This window comes from Oxyura jamaicensis, chromosome 18 (genome assembly GCF_011077185.1).
Source record: "Oxyura jamaicensis isolate SHBP4307 breed ruddy duck chromosome 18, BPBGC_Ojam_1.0, whole genome shotgun sequence".
Taxonomy (NCBI): Eukaryota; Metazoa; Chordata; class Aves; order Anseriformes; family Anatidae; genus Oxyura; species Oxyura jamaicensis.
Genome location: NC_048910.1, coordinates 11,513,557 through 11,531,706, shown reverse-complemented (window position 1 = coordinate 11,531,706; position 18,150 = coordinate 11,513,557). Strand labels below are relative to the sequence as shown.

The following is an 18,150-nucleotide window of genomic DNA, read 5'->3' as shown; positions in this document are numbered from 1 at the left end:
CCGCTCATCCCTTCCCTTTTCTCTCCCCCCAGACCTGAGCAAGCACCGGCGCTACGAGATCCGCATGAGCGTGTACAATGCCGTGGGCGAGGGTCCCCCCAGCCCCCCCCAGGAGGTTTTTGTGGGTGAAGCAGGTGAGTCTGCCCGTGTCTTGCCGGGGCGCTCAAATGCCCTGGTACCCCGTGCTCCCCCATGTCACCACACGGCAGCCCCGTGGCCCCCATCCCCTCTGCACATCCCCGTGCATCCCCCACACCGGGGGGGGTCCCTCCCCCTCCCTGGCTGCAGCCAGGCAGTGACGCTGCCCCCTCCCTCGACGCAGTGCCCACCGGCGCGCCCCAGAACGTGGCGGTGAAGGCGGCCACGGCCACCCAGCTGGATGTCACCTGGGAGCCACCACCTGCCGAGAGCCAGAACGGGGACATCCAGGGCTACAAGGTACTGAGCTGGCGCTGAGCTGGGGCTTGGGGAGGGTGCCCTGGGAAGGTGCTGGGTGCCACGGGGGTGTGCTGGGCTCCCTGGGGAGATGTTACGTGGGTACTGTTGGGGGGAGCCCTGGGGAGGTGCTGGGTGCCCTGGGGGGTGCTGTTTTCCACGGGGGATGTCAGGAGCGCCCTCGGGAAGGGACGCGGGGCGCTGCGGAGCGCAGCGGGGCACCAGAGGGCGCCGTCGGTCCTCGGATGCGCCCGGCGCGGGGCTGCGGCCGCGCTCTGCAGCCCTGGGTGCTGCCACCCCCCCACCGCGGATCCCCGGGCTCCGTCCTGTGCCAGAAGCGCAGCATCGCCAAATATCCGAGTTGGGAGGGACCCCCAAGGACCATCGCCTTCCCCCTCCAGGGTCCCCAAAGGATCACCCCAAAGCAATCGGTGCATGTGAGCTGCAGGCAGGGCGCACGGCTGATGTCCAGCCTGGAGCTGGCCTCGAGGGGAGGCTGCTGCTTTCCCTCTGGAGCCCCCAGGGATTTAGGACAGGGGGTGAGGAGCCCGAACAGGGCTTCACGGGGCGTCAGAGCGCCACGAAGGGCCTGGAGGGGTGGAAGGGGGACGAACTGGGCGCGCTGCCCCCGTCCTCCCGCAGATCCACTTCTGGGAGGCCCAGCGGCAGAACGAGAGCGCGCGGGTGAAGACGCTCTTCCTCCCCGAGACCGGGGTGAAGCTGAAGAACCTGACGGGGTACACCTCCTACTGGGTCAGCATCGCCGCCTTCAACGCCGCGGGAGACGGGCCCCGCAGCCCCCCCGTCAAGGGCCAGACGCAGCAGGCAGGTGGGGACACGGCACGGTCCGGTCCCCCCGGCGGGGAGAGGGGCCGGCACGGTGCCGGGGGGTAGGGAGGGGGTCCCGTGAGCGCTGAGCTGTCCCCGTCTCCCCCACCCCGTTCCCTTGCAGCCCCCAGCGCCCCCGGCTCCATCCGTTTCAGCGAGCTGACCACCACCTCGGTGAACGTCTCCTGGGAGCCGCCGCCGCTGCCCAACGGCGTCCTGGAGGGCTACAGGCTGGTCTACGAGCCCTGCATGCCCGTGGACGGTGAGGGCACGGCGGGGGCTGCTGGGGGAGCGCGGGGGGGGCCCGGCTCAGCCTCGGTCCCTGCAGGTGTCAGTAAGATCGTGACGGTGGACGTGAAGGGGAACAGCCCGCTGTGGATGAAGGTGAAGGATTTGGCCGAGGGTGTCACGTACCGATTCCGGATCCGGGCTAAAACCTTCGCCTACGGGCCGGACATCGAAGCGAACATCACCACGGGGCCTGGGGAAGGTAGGGGGGGGCGTGAGGGATTTGGGGTGAGGGAGGAGATGTGGCTGGGGACAGCCCCCCCGGTGCTGCTCCTGACCACCGGGACCGTGCGGGTGCCGTGCACGATGTGTCCCCGTGCCACCAGCTCTGCTCTGGGTCCCCAGGTGCCCCCGGCCCCCCCGGTGAGCCCTTCATCTCCCGCTACGGCTCGGCCATCACCATCCACTGGTCGAGCGGGGACCCGGGCCAGGGGCCCATCACCAGATACGTCCTCGAGGCTCGGCCTTCAGGTACCGCAGCTCCGCGTCGCTGCCGGGGGTGTGATGGCTTCGGGGGAAACTGAGGCAGGGAGCAGCTGGCTGCGTGGTGGGGGCTGCGTGAGGGATGAGGACCCGGCCACGTGCCTGCCCCAGGGGTGCTGACAAAGGGCTGATGGAAAGGGGCCAGCGAGCTGCGCTGATCCATGCTGCTGATTTCACGGCTATGGAGGCGCTGACGTCCCCTGGGCCAGGCAAGGGGGCACCGAGGTGTCCCACGGGGGGCGGGGAGGGGACGGGACAAGAGCCCCCGTCCCCCAGCAGGAGCCAGCAGGCACCTGCAACCTGCCTTAATGACTTCTCCTGCCGCAGCCCCCGGCACCGACAGCCCCACTGATGGCTAACGGGGCGCCGGTGCCGCTGCCTGCGGTCCCCGGGGAGCCACCTCGCCCTGGGTCACGAGCAGGGAGGTGATAAATCAGCCCCGCGCCTCGTTAGGGCTTTTTAACGATGCTGCAGCGAGAGCTCGGCGCCTGATGGAGCCGGGCAGATGGCAGAGGGCACGCTCCCAGCAGGAGCTGGGGGGGGAGAGAAATGGGAGAGGGGCTGGGAAGGGGCACGTCCCCTGCCTGGGTTCCAGGGGAGAGCAGCCCCGCACCGCACCGCAGGGCTGGTGCCACCCTCAGCCCCTTCCCTCCTGCAGACGAGGGGCTCTGGGACATCCTCATCAAGGACATTCCCAAGGAGGTGACCTCCTACACCTTCAGCATGGACATCCTCAAGCAGGGGGTCAGCTACGACTTCCGCGTCATCGCCGTGAATGACTACGGCTACGGGACCCCCAGCACGCCGTCCCCCTCGGTCTCAGGTAACTGCGGGGGTGTCCCTGGGGGGTGCCACCTCCTCCTGCCATCCCCACCCAACCAGCTCCCTCGCACGGACCCAGCTCCCACAAAATCCCTCGGGGTCTCCCCATCCATCCACACTGCCTCACCCACCCCTGCCTGCCCCCCCCCCCACCTCCCTCTGATCCTTCCTGCCCTGTGCCCCAGCCCAGAAAACCAACCCCTTCTACGAGGAGTGGTGGTTCCTGGTGGTCATCGCCCTCGTGGGGCTCATCTTCATCCTCCTGCTCGTCTTCGTGCTCATCATCCGCGGGCAGAGCAAGAAGTACGCCAAGAAGTCGGACTCGGGTGAGCGCCGGGGGTCCTCTGTCCTGGGGTGGGGACGGTGCTGGGCACCCGCTGGGGACCTCAGGGGGGCTGCCTGGGATGCAGGGGGAGCGAAATGCCCGTGGGATGGGGAGGCAGCACGCTGGGCATCCTCGGACCCGTGGGGTGCCAGCTGGGGGTGCAGAGCCCTGGTGCCATCAGTCTCTCCAGGGCACCCCTGGGTACCCCTGCCTGCTTTTGGGGTCCAAACGGGTCAGAGAGAGCCCAGGGCAGCGCCCAACGCGCCTCCTTGGAGCTGCCTCCTCCCGAGACCTGGTGACATTCCAGAAAGATGCAGCAGGCTTCGCGGAGAGCACTGGAAGCTGTAGAGATTAAATAAATGACTCGTCCCGCTGTCAGCTGCGGAGGCAGGGCCGCGCAGGGGCTCGGCAGAGGTCACCGGGATTAGTCAAACACGGCTCTGTTTTCTTAGCCGTATCAAGGGCTCAAATTGTGGGGAAAATCCAGACCTCCTCGTTAAGCAAACAGAGCCCTCGAGCCGGGAGCTGGTGGTGATGCAGCGGGTCAGGGTGGGAGCCGAGGCGGGCTGGCGGCACCGGGCACGGGGCTGCTGCAGGACCCACGGCCCGTGGGTGTCCCCAGGCTGTGCCACCCCCAGCTCCAGGGCTGGCACTGCCCCCTCCTGCTGCCCCCCGAGGAGTCGGGGCAGGGGCTGGGGTCGGAGCACCCGGCGCTGCGTCACCCCCGGGGGGCTCGGGGAGGTGGTGGGAGGCTGAGACCCCGTCCCCCAGGGAACGGCTCCAAGGCGAACGCCCTGAGCCACGGCGAGATGGTGAGCCTGGACGAAGGCAGCTTCCCCGCCCTGGAGCTCAACAACCGGCGCCTCTCCGTCAAGAACTCCTTCTGCAGGAAGAACGGCATCTACACCCGGTAGGGACCCCCGCCGCAGCCCCCTCCCTGGGCAGGAGGGCGTTCTCAGCCATCATGCCTGTCCCCGTGGTGGGCACTCACCCACAGGCAGCATCCTCGAGGGGTCTTGGCGTGCCCAGGGGCAGCCCCTGGTGGTGTCCCCGAGCCTGCCCTGGGGGTCCCGGGGTCAGGCATGGCCCCGAGGTGGTCCTGCACTGAGCCCCCGCCTGTCCCCAAGGTCCCCACCACGGCCCAGCCCCGGCAGCCTGCACTACTCGGACGAGGACGTGACCAAGTACAACGACCTGATCCCCGCCGAGAGCAGCAGCCTGACCGAGAAACCCTCCGAGGTCTCCGACTCTCAGGTACCCCCCGTGGGGCTGCGCACACGGAGGGGCCGGGGAAATGGGGGCAGAGGGGCTGGGGGCAGGCTGGGCGCTGCTGGGAAGCCCCCCCGTGCCTCACCCCGCTCCCTGCCCGGCACCACGCGGGTCCCGGGGTGCGTTTGGGATCGGCACTGCCAGTCCCGTGCCCCATCCTACATTTACGCAGCGCTTCCCCGTGGCCTCGTGGCACGGCTCCAGCAGGAAGCTGGCACAGCCCCCGGCCCGTGGGCACCGCAGGGGGACGGCACGGGGCCCCCTCCCCGAGGGCAGCGGGCTGGGGACTGTCCTGCTGCCCGGTCGCTGGTGGCAACGGCGGCGGCTCTGCCAGCCCCACAGAATGGCACCTTTGTGTCCTCCCCGAGCAACTGGGCAGCCCTGGCCGGGCAGGAGCCAGCCCCTGGGGAGGCCACGGAGCATCGCCCCTGGGGCCGGATGCTGGGAAGCAGCCGAAAAAGAGGAGGCTGAAGCCTGGGGCAAGGTCCCGGGGATCCCCGCGGCACAGCCCTGTCCCCGAGCAGGAGGGGGGCTGGCCCTGAGCCCCCCTATTCCTCCGCCAGCTTTTTTTTTTCCGCCGTGGTGCAGCAGGATCCCAGCAGGATCCCGCTCCCTCCTGCCTGAGCGGGGATCGAGTGTCTTTTGAGGAGCTGTGAAGAGCGGCGAGAGCTGAAAGCTGGCGCGGCGCTGCTGCCTCCCCGCCGCCCCTCAATGGGCCCTTTGTGCGCGGCCGGGAGAGGCTGAATCCAATTACCGCCAGCGGGACGCAGGGGGGCCGCCCGCCAGCACCCACCGCCCCCCCAAACCCCCAGTCCCCACCGCCCTGGGGGCCCCAAGGGCCACGCGAGCCTTTTGTGCGAGGTTTTTATTCCGCTTTATTTTTGCGGGGAGGTTTTATTTCGCTTTAGCAAAAAGGCAGCACCACCCCCGCCGTGCCGCAGCCCTCGCAGCCCCCAAACCCCCTTGGGGATGCCGGCGCCGGGAATCTCCCCGTTTCTGGGGCCTCACCTCTCTATCCCCCGTCCCTCAGGGCAGCGACAGCGAGTACGAGGTGGACCCAGGCCACCAGAAAGCCCACTCCTTCGTCAACCACTACATCAGCGACCCCACCTACTACAACTCCTGGCGGCGGCAGCAGAAGGGCATCTCGCGGGCGCAGGCGTACAGCTACACCGAGAGCGACTCGGGGGAGCCCGACCACGCGCCCCTCTCCACCAGCACCTCCACGCAGCAGGGCAGCCTCTTCCGCCCCAAAGCCAGCAGGACTCCCACCCCCCAGACCCCCGGCAACCCCCCCAGCCAGCCCGGCACTCTCTACCGCCCGCCCAGCAGCCTGGCCCCTGGCTCCAGAGCCCCCATCGCCGGATTTTCCTCTTTCGTTTGATATTTAAAGAGAAGCGAAAAGAAAGGAGCAAGGAAAAAAAAAATACAAAAAAAAATACAAAAAAAAAAAAGCCCCAAGGAATCGAGAAAAAAGCGACGAGGGGGAGAAGAGGAGGGGGATGGTGAGGGCCCCAGGGCTGGCCACGCTGGGGCTCGCAGGGGGCAAAGCCCCGGCTGCCGTGGGCACAGGCTTGGGCTTTTTCCTTTTCTCGGCAGAACTTGGAGCAGGATGCCGAGTGACTGTGCTGGGCTGGGGGAGCAAACCCCCCCAGCTCGTCTTCTGGCCAAAGCTTTCTGCGTTACAGACTCCTCGGCAGGACTCGGGGCTGGCGGCTCCGCGCCCTGGGAGCTGGGGGGGGGCCCTCGCCGTGCCAAACCCCGGCCCCTCCGCTCGGCGTCCCCCAGGGCCACGGGGCCGGGCGGTGCCACAGAGGATGGGTGACTGCAGGGGGAGAGGGGCTCTGCTTCTTGAAAGCCTCTGGAGCTGAAGCCCCCAGCCCGGATCCTTTGGGGAAGGGGGCAGCTGCTGCGCCAGGAACCATGCGGATAATTAATTCCATGCCCCCCCCCCCCCCCCCCCCCCCCCCCCCCCCGGAGTAAACCCCAGGGGAGCCCCAAGAGGTGCGAGTGGTGCTGACGTCCCCTCGGATTTGCACCCAGGGGCTTCGGAGAGGACTCGGTGGGGGTGATGCAGTGACTGTGCCCCCCCTCTCCCCGCCTTCCTGGGGGCTTGGGGCTGTTTTTATTTTAATTCTCTTTGGAGCAGAGGCCTGTGAGCCCGAGGGGCTCGTGGCTGTGGGCCTGCCCGGGGGGGGCCCCCCGGCCCGGGGTTTGGGGGGGGGGGGGGAGGGTTCTGTGGTCTCTGCATAGCAAAACACCCGCAGTGCCTACCGGCGAGCCGGGCACCAGCCGGCGGGGCCGCGGCGCCCAGGGCGAGCCGAGGGAGGAGATGCCAATAAAGAGCCTGAGGATGAGCCCCTGTCCCCGCTGTCACCCTGCTGCGGCCGCGAAGGAGCTGGCGGGACGTGTCCCTCTGTCCGTCCCCGAGGACTGGAGTTGGTACCTGGGGGAAAAGGGGCCGCTGGAGGGGGGGGGGGGGGCCCCACCAGGCCCCACCCCCTCCCCCCCGTTTCTTGCACCCAGCCCCTGCCACCAGGCGGGGGGGGGGGGGAAATCAGGGTGACACGCTTGGGTGTAATTGCTGGTCACCCCTCCGGCAGCAAGCAATGGGGGTTGGGAGTAAAAGGGCTGAGGGAGGGACTCCCCTGGGACAGGAGAAATGGGGCACGGGGGTGAGCCACGGGTGGGAGCTCCCGTCCCCAGAGCCAGCAGGGCGCAGAGGGCACTGCCGGCAGGTGACACCCGTCCTGCTTTGGAGCTGGCCCGGAGCCCAGGGTGCTGGCACCCCACCCGGTGCAGACATCGATCGGTGCTGGGTGGGCTCCCAAAGCTGCCGGCTGCTCCAGCGAGGACGAGCTGTCGGCAGCCGCCGGCACCGCGCCGGCCTTGATGCAATCCCCGGCTGGCGCTCGGCTGGGGCCTGCGGTCTGCCAAGGGCGAGCACCGCGAGCTTATCGGGGCTGGGCCAGCCAAGGGGGACAGAGGGGAGAAGCCAAAACCCCAAACCGCGGCCGTGTGGCTCCCGAGTGGCACCCGCTCGCTGCCCCGGGGCAGGGACGCGCTGGGGAGGTGTTTCCGTGCCAGAAGCGGGGCTGTGACCCGTAAGCCGAGGCTGAGCTTCGTGATTCATTTGTATTTATTTATTCGAGCTGAAGTGACGTCGGTATGGCCAAGCGGTAACGTTTTCTTCTCCGGGTTAAGCCGAAGGGAGGTGTAATTAGAGCTCAGGGAAATGCTCGGCGAGGTGGAAGAGGAACTGCCCGCAGCCTGGGCTCTCCTTTTCCTCCCAATTCTTCCAGTTCCCTGCCAGCTCCCTGGAGCTGAGCCTCTCCACTTTCCCCTTGCCTTGGGCTGCGGGGACGGGGACGGCTCCTCCTGCATCGCGGGTGATGGGACGGGGCTCAGCGCGTCCTCAGAGCCCCACGTGCCCCCTGCACAGCGCGGATTTGATGCTCTGCCACGTGGAGCTGCTGCCACGGGGATGGCACTGGCCCCACACCAGGGCAGAGGGACAGGAGAGCAGAGCGAGGACAGACCCAGGTCTGCGCCTCCTGCCTGCACCCGAGGGTGCTCAGCACCACCACGCCGCGCACCCCCTGAAGCCATCCCAGGGCACGGGCTGTGCCGGCTGCAGTGGCACCGGGGTTCCCGGGAGGGCACTGGGGTTGTGCGAGCTCCATCCCAGCGCGCTGGGGCCGGGGAAGCATGCTTTCTGGGAATGGAGGAGGAAAACCTGCCCGTGGCAGGCTCCGACCTGCACGCACCCTGCCCCGGCGCTCGCCCAGGCACCTGCGGGTGCCGAGGCGCCGGTGGTGAGCGCACGGCGCAGTCACGCCGGGATGGATAACCACACAACCCCGGGTGAATGGCACGGGGAAGGGGTGAAATCCCATACTTCTGGCACGAGCTGCTGTCTGTGGGGTGCAGGGGGCTGTTGGGGAGGTTTCTAGCCACAGCCAGCGCCAATGCAACCCTGGAGCTGGGGGGATTTGGGGGTGGCTGGGGGCTGTGCCCCACTCCCAGCACCCCGGCTGCCTGCCTGGGGATCCCCACACCCCACTGCAGCTCCAGGGCTTGGGGGAAAGCGCCCGGCGTTCTCAGCAGCATCTCCTGAGCGGCCAAGCCAGCAGCAGCAGCAGCCAGAGCTGGCAGGCGCTGGCTGGGGAGGAGGGGACGGGGCTGCTGGGAAACCCGGGCACATTTTCCCTGGCTTTTCAAAGTGCTTAGCAATTTGTTTATTTATTTATTTATTTAACTCCGCTCTCAAAAGCTGCCGAGAAGCACGAAAAAGAACCAGCGATGGGTTCAGGGAGGGTCGTAGCCACCCAGCCGCCCGAGCCTCCGAGCACCCCGACCCCGCAGCCACCTCCCTGGGGCCACATCCAGCCCCGGGGGCTCTGCAGGGCCGGAGCTGGTGCGGAGAGGAGCAGGGGCCGGCTCTGGCAGGCAGTTTTTCGAGTTGAGTGGGTGCCTGCGCTTCCCAGCCGCAGCTCCGCCAGCCCGGGGGAGCCGTCCCCGGCAGCGCTGTCTCCCCACCAGCCGGCTGATTTTAATTCCTCCTGACTGCGCTGTCTCACCCGGCGCTGCGCTCCCGTGACAGCGTCAGGTGAGGCACCCAGCGCCGGCCACGCAAGGCCTACATCTGCCCTGAGCTGGCCTGGTAGCGCTGATCTGTCAGATAACGAGGCGTGGGGTGGCTTGGGGCAAGCGGGGGGAGCTCCGGGATGGAGCCTCCTCTCCCACATCTACCCCCGACCCCACCCAAAAAAAAGCACATCCAGGGGTGGTGGTTCCCAGGGCGCTGGACTGCAGGCGCAGCGCTTTGCGTCCTGCCTCGGTTTCCCATATGCAAAGCGGGGAAAATAAAATTGGGCAACCAAACCGGCTATGGAAATGGCAGCGCTGCGAACCGAGGCGGCAGCACGGCCCGGGAAGGAGCCCGCAGGAGCAGGCGGGGGGCTCTTGCGGTGGTGCTGGGCACCCAGGGGCTGTGCCCACCACGGTTTGGCCGCGGTGCTCAGCGCAGCGGAGCCTTGGTGCCGTGCCAGCCCCGTGCTTCCGAATCAGCACCGCTCAGCACCGCTGCCATCACAGCACCGGGCACTGCCCGGACCCAGCCGCAGACCTCGGGTTGGTGCCGCCGAGCCCACGCAGCAGGACGGCAGGGCACGGAGCCGCCCCCTGCACGCGGGTTTGTCCTCGCACCGGTGACACCAGCAGCTTCTGTGCCCTGGCACCCTGGTGTCCCAGCACCCGAGCCCCCCCCCCGGGCACGTCGGGCACCTGGAGCCAAGGCCACCCCTTTACACAGCAGCCCAGAGGCGCCAGACGCTTTGGAATATGCGAGAAACGCTGCATTAGGCAGATGCGGGATGATCTCGTGCCTCCCGCCCCTTCTCTCCCACAAAGCTCTCACCTCAGCCTCCCACGGGGGCCGTGCAACCCCCAGCCCCTGCTCTCGGCTCGCCAGGGTGCCCCCACCCCTCGCACCCCCCCCCCAACGCAGCCTGAGGGTCCCACAGCCCCCCTGCACCAGGCCTGGGACCACCGGGGGGGGGACTGGGGCATCCAGGGACAGGGGGAACTGGGGGAACTGGGGGCAGCGGGGGGCAGGAGGGGGGTGGGGGGCACGGCTGCTCCCCAACACTGAGCCCCTTGGCCGCTCAGTCCGACTTAATTAATTCCCTTTATTAATTAGGGTCACTCACACGAGCTCCTCAACCCCAGTCCCTCCGCGGGGGGGGTGCAAGCAGCCCCCACCCACAGCCCGGTCTGGGGGCGCCGACCCTTCGGTCCCCCCCGGGGGGAAGCGCCCTGGGTCCCCGCGCACCCCTGGGTCCCCACCGTGGGGAGCGCAGCCGGGGACCCCCATTATTCCTCCCCCAGCCCCCCCAAAATAGGGCGCGCCCGGCCCCAGGGCTGCCCCCCCCCGGCCCCCTCGGGTTTGAATGGGGGGGGGGGGAGACCTGCCCCATGACGTGGCGCCGCCCTATTGGCCCGGGCGGGGCGATGACATCATGCCCGTGGCGGCGGTAGTGGCGGGGGGGCGGTTTGGCTCCGGCGCGGCTCGGCTCGGCACGGCCGGGAACGGCACCGGGCGGGCACGGCACGGCCATGGGCTGGGAGCGGGGCGCCACCGCTCAGGTAAGGGGGGGGCTGGATCCCTCCCCGGCACGGCTCGGCACGGTTTGGCACGGCACGGCCCGGGAGGAGCTCGCCGGGCCCTGGCTATTGTCCGGGGTGGGGACGAGGCGCGGCGGGACCGGGGCTGGCACCGGGCGGGACCGTTCCGGGCTTGGGCTGGGGCAGTTGGGGCGCTCCCGGGGCCGGCCCCGGTTTGGGGAGGGGGTTCGGGGGGGGGGCGGCGCGGCGCTCATGGGGCGCCGTGAGCGGCTGGGGATGAGGGGGGCGCGGCGCCGGCAGCTCCCCGCTGCCCCCGGTTCCCGGTGCAGATATCGGCCCGCCGAGGGGGGCGCGGAGCCGAGGGGCGCGGGGCCGCCGTGGGTGGGGTCCTCGGAGCCGCCCCTAGCCCAGGTCCGGCACCGGGCCGGGACCGGCGCTGCCGAAGGAGTTAACAGGATGCGGCGCCTCCGGGCCGTGTTTGCCCAGCCCGGGGCACCGGTTCGCCCCGCCCGGGGTGCGCGGCTCCGGCCCCGGGGTGCGCGGTGCCGGGTTCGGGGTGCCAGGGGGTCGGGGTCCTGAGCACATCCCCGCGGCTCGTCCCGGTTGGGTCGGTCCTCCCCGAGCTGGAGCAGCTCCAGCAGCACCCCCGGGCTCGCCAGGACCGGGTGAAGGCGGGTGCTGAGTCAGAGCCACCCAAAATCCCCGTCCCGCTCCTCTTCCTGGCACGGGGGCACGGCTTCCCGGCCTGGCCTCGATCATGCTCCGCATCCCCGGGGAACACGTGCGGGCACCTCGGGGCTCTGCGGGCACCTCGTGAGCCCGCTGCGGCGTGGCACTGGTGCCACCGGAGCTGGGCAGGTTGGCGGAGCCGCATGGCAGGAGCTGGGCGCAGCCTGCGCTGCCCTGGCGTGACCCCGGCCGTCACAGCGCGCCCTACGGATGTTTCCGAGCGCCGAACCCTATAGATCGGGGAGGCTGTTAAAGGGGGGGCAGCATCACTAGCCACCGGGGAGCGAGCAGAGCGTGGGTCTCTGCACCCTGAGCCAGGGCTCGCTCCCCAGCGGGACGCACGGTAAACAGCTCTGTTTTGGCCGCTGCTCCCTCGGAGACCGTGGAGCGAAGCCAGCTGAGGCTGAGCACGAGTTCAGCCAGGTTGGGTGCTGCTGGGTGGGGAGCACGAGGCTGGCCCTAACCCCTAGAGCACGGGGCAGCTGTCACCTCTGTGCCACGGCACGAGGCGACGGTGGCGGGGCACCCCTGTGGCAGCGCCGAGCAGCCCGGGTGCCGGCAGCGTTGTGCTGACCGCGGCCGTCTCTCCCTTTGTTCCCTGGGTTTTTGTTTGAGCGCAGGCAGCAGCCGTGGGGCCCCGAGCTGGCCGGCTGCGGGGTGCCTGCCAGCAGGTAGGGTGCCGGGGCGAGCCGTGGGAAGCCCTGCCTGTTTACTTCCCGTCCAGCCCAGCGAAACCGCAGGAATTCGGAGCCTGGAGGAGGCCGGGAGGTCTGCTCAGCCCCAGTATCCTGTCGGAGCCCGCCAGCCCCTGCTGCGAGACGGAGCGAGGCCAGCGAGGAGATAACCTCTCCCCCCGAAAACGTCCCCTCCGTGCCCTCCGCAGCCGCAGGCCGGTTCGCGGCCCCACGGCAGGAGGATTTACGGTCCTCTGCGTGTTCTGGCCTGTCCTGCCAATAATTACTCGCTGAACTCTGGATAGCTCTCAGTCGTCAGCGCTCCCTGGGGGAATCGCCGCTCCGCTTTTGGCACTGCCGTGCCGGCGCTGGGGCAGCGCCTTCCCCGGGTCAGCTCTGATCTGCGTGCTGATAGCTCCGGCCAGAGCTGAGCTTCTCCTCCCAGCCCGGCGAGCTGGCCCGGGCTCTGACTCTTGCTGCCGGCCGCCTTTCCGCTTCCAGTGGCACTGGGGGCTCCTCCGTGCGTCCCACGGCGGTGCCAGCGGACAGGACCAGACCCGTCACCCGTGCCGGAGCAGAAGCAGTCACCGGGCGCCTCCTCGTCCCACGCCAGCAGGACCGTCTGCCCCCAGGCCCTGGCGAGGCTCGCCGGGGAGCCCGACGCCAGGGTGTGACAGCGGGCTGGTCCCCTCCCGGGACCGGAGGTGGCAGGGCGTGAGCTGCGAAGCGTCTCTGGCAGCCGCCTGCCAGGCAGCGACATCAAAGGGCTGCGCAAGACGGCTGCCTGGGGCGGGGGGCCGGAGTCCCCGGGGAGCTGGGCTGAGCGTTTCCTCCCTGCCCCGGGGCTGCGCGGGGGGCCAGGACCGGTCTGGGGCTGCCCCAGCTCGCGGCAGGCCGGGGAGCATCCTCTGATCTCTGGGCTGCAGGGTGCTGCCCGTGGCGTCGGCGCAGCCGGGGCTTGTTTGGAGCCGGCCGGGCCGGCCGGGAGGGCTCTCCCAGCTCGTGAGCGGGCTGAGCCGGAGGCAGGCTGCGTGGGAACAGGGCTGCAGCGGCGTTTCCCCTGCGTATGCCCGCGCACCGTCCCCTTTCTTGCCCCCTACAGTCCCCAGGAGGTGACTGATGCCGAGTGGGGTGAGATGGGGCGGGGGTGCTGCTGGAAGCTGCCCGTTTGTAGGGGAAATCGGGGACCTGAGGCTCTCGCCCTTTGGAGCTCATGGTCCCAAAAGGGTGAGAAGGCAGGGATGAAGCAGGGCGCGACCTGCCGCTTGGCTTTATTTATCCCTTTTCCCTTCAAACTTGCAGGTCCCGTCCTATCCCCTTCCCCAAAACCCTGCTAGGACTCAGGGCCAGAAGTGGGCAGCGCTGCCCGCCCCGCGGCGCAGCCTCTCGGGTTGTGCAGCAGCCTTCCCCCAAGGTAGCCGGGCGAAGCTGCTCCGCTTTCCTTTGTGAAAGCGTCTGCAACGTGGATGTCACAGGATCCGCTCCGAGCCGGGAGCAGGAGAAAAGGGCTCTGTGTCCCGCTCCCCCCGGGCAGCACGGGGCCGGCGGAGGCGTCTGCTCCCCCGTCGCCTTTTGGAGAGGTTGGGAGCGAAGCGCCGAGGGAGACCTCGGCCACCACGAGAAGGGTTCGTGGGCAGGAGCCTCGAGGGGGGACGCAGCTTGTTGGGAGGCTGACGGTGACGGAGAGCTTCTGGCCGGGGAGGCCGCGCCGGTAACACTCGAACCTCCCGGTGGCCCCTTCACCGAGGCTTGCAAAGTATCTCGCAAATGCTGAACTTGGCCCCGAAATCTAAATACAAGGGAGGGACAGTCCCCAGATGGCCTAAATCAGCAGCACGGTTGCCTGGCCCAGCCGGGGAGCTTGCCGGGAGTGTTTGTTTTATGTAAAACCGAAGGCTGCAGGAATGCTGGCCTGAAAGGAGACCTTGCCGAGGGAAAACGTCTGTGCCACGCACATGCGTTCGGCCCGCATCTGAGCGGGGGGCTGCAGCGAGCTGCCTCCGCATACAAATGTGGGGAGGGAAGGAAGGAGCCCGCCAGCGCTTGATTTGAGGTGGCTGCACCGCATGAGAAGGCGATGGGATGCGGCAGAGCGGCTGCTGCGCCCTGCTTGCACCCTGCCTTGCTCCGGGGGTGTCCCCTTCAAGCCCTCCCCCCGGGCCATCGCAGTCCCGGGAGCCGCCGTGGAGCGTGCCGGGCGTCGTGGGGCTGGGCGAGAAAGGGGCTGGGCGCTGGGACTTTGCACCCGCGTGGGGTCAGAGTCCGTCCTGCCCACACGGGACCGGCTTTGGCTGCGTGGCAGGGGAAAACCGGGCAGCTCTGGGACGTGCTGGGGGGGCGTCTGGCTGAGCGGGTACGTAGCTGGGTTGTGCAGGGACCACGCTTCCAGGCGCTGTCCCCTTCCCTGTGAGCGTCACGGGGCCGTGGTGTCGCCGGCGGTGCCCGAGGGGAGGAAGCAGGAGGCTGCGAGCTCTTCCTCCCCGAGCTCTTCCTCCCGGGCGGCCCCTCCCCGGACCACCTGGGGCTGCCTGGCGCCACGGGAAGCCGGGATGAAGCCGGGATGCGGTGACGTGGTCGCCGTCCTTGTCCCCTCCTGCGGGGCCACAGGGGCTGGGCTGGATGGGGCGGCTGGCGGCACGGGGGACGGAGGTGGCCGTCCTGCTGCCGGGCTGTGGGAAAGAGGAACGGAGAGGCCCTTGGTCATCTCCGCTGTGAATTGTCACCCCTGAGTCACAGCAGTGACGATGAGGTGGCCGCGCATGGGACAGCTCAGAGAGGGTGGGGACAGGAACCTGGCACGCGTGGGCTCAGCGCCGGGGGGCAGCAAGGAGCGGCGTGGGGGGCTTTGGGGTGCTCGGGGGCAGCACCAAGGCTGTGTCCCCATGTCCCCATGTCCCCGTGCTGCCAGGTGCGTGAGGATGCGGGAGCCATCCCCGCTCCCCGCGCTGCTCCCCTCGGCACGCCGCTGGCCCGGCGGTGCCTCCCGGGGGCTCTACGCCCTCCTCGCACACTTCCTGCCGTCTGTTTCCAATTCCTCCTGGCGGCCGCTCCTCCCTGCTTTCTTTCAATTAAAAAAAAAAAAATCCCAGGCATCTTCTCGGCGTGCGGCTCCCAGAGGCTCGAGCGCTGCCGTGCCCCTCTCCGGGGGGCTGGGGCTGCGCGGGGAGGGGGCAGCGGGTGCCCTCGGTGCCCCTCTTTGTGTCTGCCCCCGAGGCGCAGCGGGATCGCTCGGCGTGCGGATCCGGCTGCTGTGAGGGTCTTTTTTGGGGGAGCGGGGAGAGTAGGAGGGCTGTGGGGGGTTGCAGGGCGGGATGTGGCGCTGCTGTCCCCGTCCCTGCTGCGATGCAGAGCCCTGGCAGATCCCCGTGGCCGTGCCGTGTTTGCTGTCCCAGCTCTGTCTCCAAAGCAGCCACAAAGCGCTTTTGTTCAGCCCGGGAGGGGAAGGGAGGCCTGGGCGCGAGTGAGGCTGCAGCACCGGGTGTCCCCCCTCGTGGGTCACCGTGGGACAGGGCGAGGGGACGCTGTGGGGCTGCAGCGTCGTGCTCATGTGGCTCTGGGACCGTCCTGCCTGGGTCTTTCTCCTGCAGCCCCCTTCTGTGACTGCTGTGTGGTTGGGGACTGGCACCGCTCCGCTGTGGGGACAGAGCGGGATGTGGGGCGCTCATGGGGGGTCTGGGGACCTGTCCCTCATGTGGCACAGCCCTGTGTGGAGCATCAGATGCTTCTCCCCAGGGAACCAGAGCCGTTTGCAGGCACGGGGTTGTGTTTTGCAGCCTGGCAGGGTGAGGGCTGGTGGCAGTAGGTCTGTGCCCATCGGTGTCCTCGAAGCCTGACCGCGTCCCTCTCGTCCCCTAGCAGTGACCCGTCCGTGACGCCGGCTGGGAGCCCAGACACGGAGCAGCAGACGTGAGCACCGGCCGGGCCCGCAGGACGCGTGACATCCCCTCGGCCACCCCACCGGGACCATGCCCATCCTCAAGCAGCTCGTCTCCAACTCGGCCCACTCCAAGCGGCGCTCGCGGGCCGACCTGACGGCCGAGATGATCAGCGCGCCGCTGGGGGACTTTCGGCACACCATGCACGTGGGTCGGGCCGGGGACGCCTTCGGGGACACCTCCTTCCTCACCAGCAAGGCCGGGGAGCCGGGGCCGGAGGCGGGCGAGGAGCCGGGAGCCTCCAAACCCAGCCTCCTGTCCCGCCGCTTCCGCAGCAGCAAGCGCTCGCAGTCGGTGACGCGGGGTGACCGGCGGGACATGCTGGGCTCTCTGCGGGACTCGGCGCTCTTCGTGAAGAACGCCGTGTCCCTGCCCCAGCTCAACGAGAAGGAGGTGGACAGGAGCGCGGGGCAGCTGCCCAAGAGCCTCTCCTCCAGCCCCGTCAAGAAGCTGCCGGAGGAGATGAGCCCCGAAGAGCAGCAGCGCCTCAACGGGGCGGCCGCCGGGCCTCTGAGCCCCAGCTTGGACGAGCGCGACTTCGGGGACATCACGGAGCTGCCCGTCGTGGTGGCCAAGAGCGGGGCGGGCATGAAGCACGCCGAGTCCATCATGTCCTTCCACATCGACCTGGGGCCCTCCATGCTCGGGGACGTCCTGAGCATCATGGATAAGGAGCAGTGGGAGCAGGACGAAGACCCCGAGGCGGAGGAGGTGGGAGCTGCCCTGCCCGGCTCCCCGGTGGCCTCGCAGAGCCAGAGCCCGTCCCGCAGCGCCGGTGGCCGCGGCCCCAGGGACAGCAGTTCGGCGTCCAGCTGTGCCTCAGGGCCGGAGGAGCGCAGCCCCCTCCCGGGGGCACAGAGCCAGCGGGGCCCCCCGAAGCGCCCCGACAAGGAGTTCTCGTTCGCTGACGACGACGACGACGAGATCAGGGTATAAGGCGGGCGGCCGAGCCAAGGGGTCTGGTTCTCATTTGCGGTTGCTTGGACACGGGGACGGAGAACCCGATGCTGGAATCGACGGCACCGGGGAAGACTTAACTCCTCGCCCCTTCCCTCTCCCCTCCCGGCGGGCCGGTGCCCGTCCCGGTGCCTGTCCCGGGGTGGACGTGCGGCAGCAGGACAGCGCTCGCTCCCGGGGCTCCCCGCTGGCTCTCCGCCCCCAGGAAACCTCCAGCACGGCCCGGGAGAGGGAAGCAGACTCGATCTTGGTTCTTTCCATTGGACTTCGGATGCTAGCGCGTTCCCCCCCCCGCCTATGTAAAGCAATAGGATCAAACAAGATGAGGCTTCGAAGCTGTAGCCCCTCTAGTAATATATGTATTATTTTTTTCTGCCGTACAGTTTTTACTGCTCTCTGATTTGTACCTAACTTTCTTTACTCCTGCTTTTGTTTTTTTTTAACGGAGGGGAAATTTCCTAGGAGGAAGGACTTGGCTCTGGAGCTCGGAGCTCGGCACCATGCGGAGGGCTGCAGGACCGCAGGCAGCTCCGGCTCCTGGCTTTCTTTGGGACTTCGTGCAGTCCGAGAGCCTCCGGCCTCGTGCTGCGGTGGGGACTTGCTCCCCACCCTTCTGATGGAGGGATCCATCCCAGCGTTTCCGTGGCCAGCCACCCTCCACGCTCCCGGTTGTGCTGGGGACACCAGTGCCTGTCCCCATGGGAGGGGTGCCCAGGACCCCCCCGGGCCGGGCTGAGCCCTCATGCGGGTGGCCACAGCCCCGGGGCCGGTCTGGCTGGTGGCAGGCGGGTGGAAGAGGAGGGTTTTATACCGTGTATGTAAAAAATGCGGAGAATAAAAGGAAATTGTAGTGACAGCAGTGGCCTGAGTCCCTGGAGGGGGGTGGTGTGGTGGTGGGGTTGCGTTCCGCACAAGGTTTGGTGCGGGGATGGGGTTTCTCCATCCTGCTGCCACCCCCAGACCCTGTCCTGCCTCCTCCGTCCTTGCTGCAGCCCCGGCCACACGGGAGCTGTGCCAGCCCGGCCTCCTCTCGGTGCCCGTGGCCGTGCTTTATCTGCCCATCGCAGCGGGGGAAGCGGCAAGCTCCTGCCGGCCGGATCTGGCTCTGGGCTGTGCCCCTCCGGCCAGGCCGGCTCCTGCCAAGGGGCGGCAGTGCCAAGCTGCCTCTCTCCTCCCGCAGCCTGCCCGATTCGAGCCAGGGAGGGAGGAAAAGTGATGGTGGGGAAACTGTCCTGCTCCTGCGGGCTGCAGGTGTCCTCGGTGCCCTGCTCCGAGCCCC

The 18,150-nt window shown here is 68.7% G+C and overlaps 2 protein-coding genes across 8 annotated transcripts in view; both read left to right on the top strand.

Moving 5' to 3' along the window:
• Nucleotides 1-5,912, top strand: part of SDK2 (sidekick cell adhesion molecule 2) — a 45,874-nt gene extending 39,962 nt beyond the window's left edge. For all 4 annotated transcript variants that reach the window (XM_035342502.1, XM_035342501.1, XM_035342503.1 and 1 more), the window contains 11 exons: nucleotides 33-134; nucleotides 323-438; nucleotides 1,078-1,264; nucleotides 1,388-1,525; nucleotides 1,592-1,753; nucleotides 1,897-2,022; nucleotides 2,693-2,857; nucleotides 3,042-3,182; nucleotides 3,953-4,091; nucleotides 4,309-4,435; nucleotides 5,481-5,912. In XM_035342502.1, coding sequence (XP_035198393.1) covers nucleotides 33-134; nucleotides 323-438; nucleotides 1,078-1,264; nucleotides 1,388-1,525; nucleotides 1,592-1,753; nucleotides 1,897-2,022; nucleotides 2,693-2,857; nucleotides 3,042-3,182; nucleotides 3,953-4,091; nucleotides 4,309-4,435; nucleotides 5,481-5,834 — 1,757 coding nt within the window. In that variant the 3' untranslated portion in view covers nucleotides 5,835-5,912. The remainder of the gene's footprint in view (nucleotides 1-32; nucleotides 135-322; nucleotides 439-1,077; nucleotides 1,265-1,387; nucleotides 1,526-1,591; nucleotides 1,754-1,896; nucleotides 2,023-2,692; nucleotides 2,858-3,041; nucleotides 3,183-3,952; nucleotides 4,092-4,308; nucleotides 4,436-5,480) is intronic.
• Nucleotides 5,913-10,503: 4,591 nt separating this feature from the next.
• Nucleotides 10,504-17,727, top strand: CDC42EP4 (CDC42 effector protein 4). 4 transcript variants are annotated; one of them, XM_035342533.1, is made up of 2 exons: nucleotides 10,504-10,597; nucleotides 15,835-17,727. In XM_035342533.1, exon 2 carries the CDS (start codon nucleotides 15,945-15,947, stop codon nucleotides 16,848-16,850), a length of 906 nt encoding a protein of 301 aa, XP_035198424.1. In that variant the 5' UTR covers nucleotides 10,504-10,597; nucleotides 15,835-15,944; the 3' UTR covers nucleotides 16,851-17,727. The 4 variants fall into 4 exon arrangements, with proteins under 4 accessions (XP_035198424.1, XP_035198425.1, XP_035198427.1 ...); XM_035342534.1 differs by having other exon boundaries at nucleotides 10,506-10,597; nucleotides 15,838-17,727; XM_035342536.1 differs by having other exon boundaries at nucleotides 10,569-10,593; nucleotides 15,838-17,727.
• Nucleotides 17,728-18,150: the final 423 nt, after the last annotated feature.

Coding starts and splice junctions, on each gene's coding strand:
- CDC42EP4 (XM_035342533.1), top strand. CDS start 15,945: ATGCCCATCCTCAAGCAGCTCGTCTCCAACTCGGCCCACTCCAAGCGG.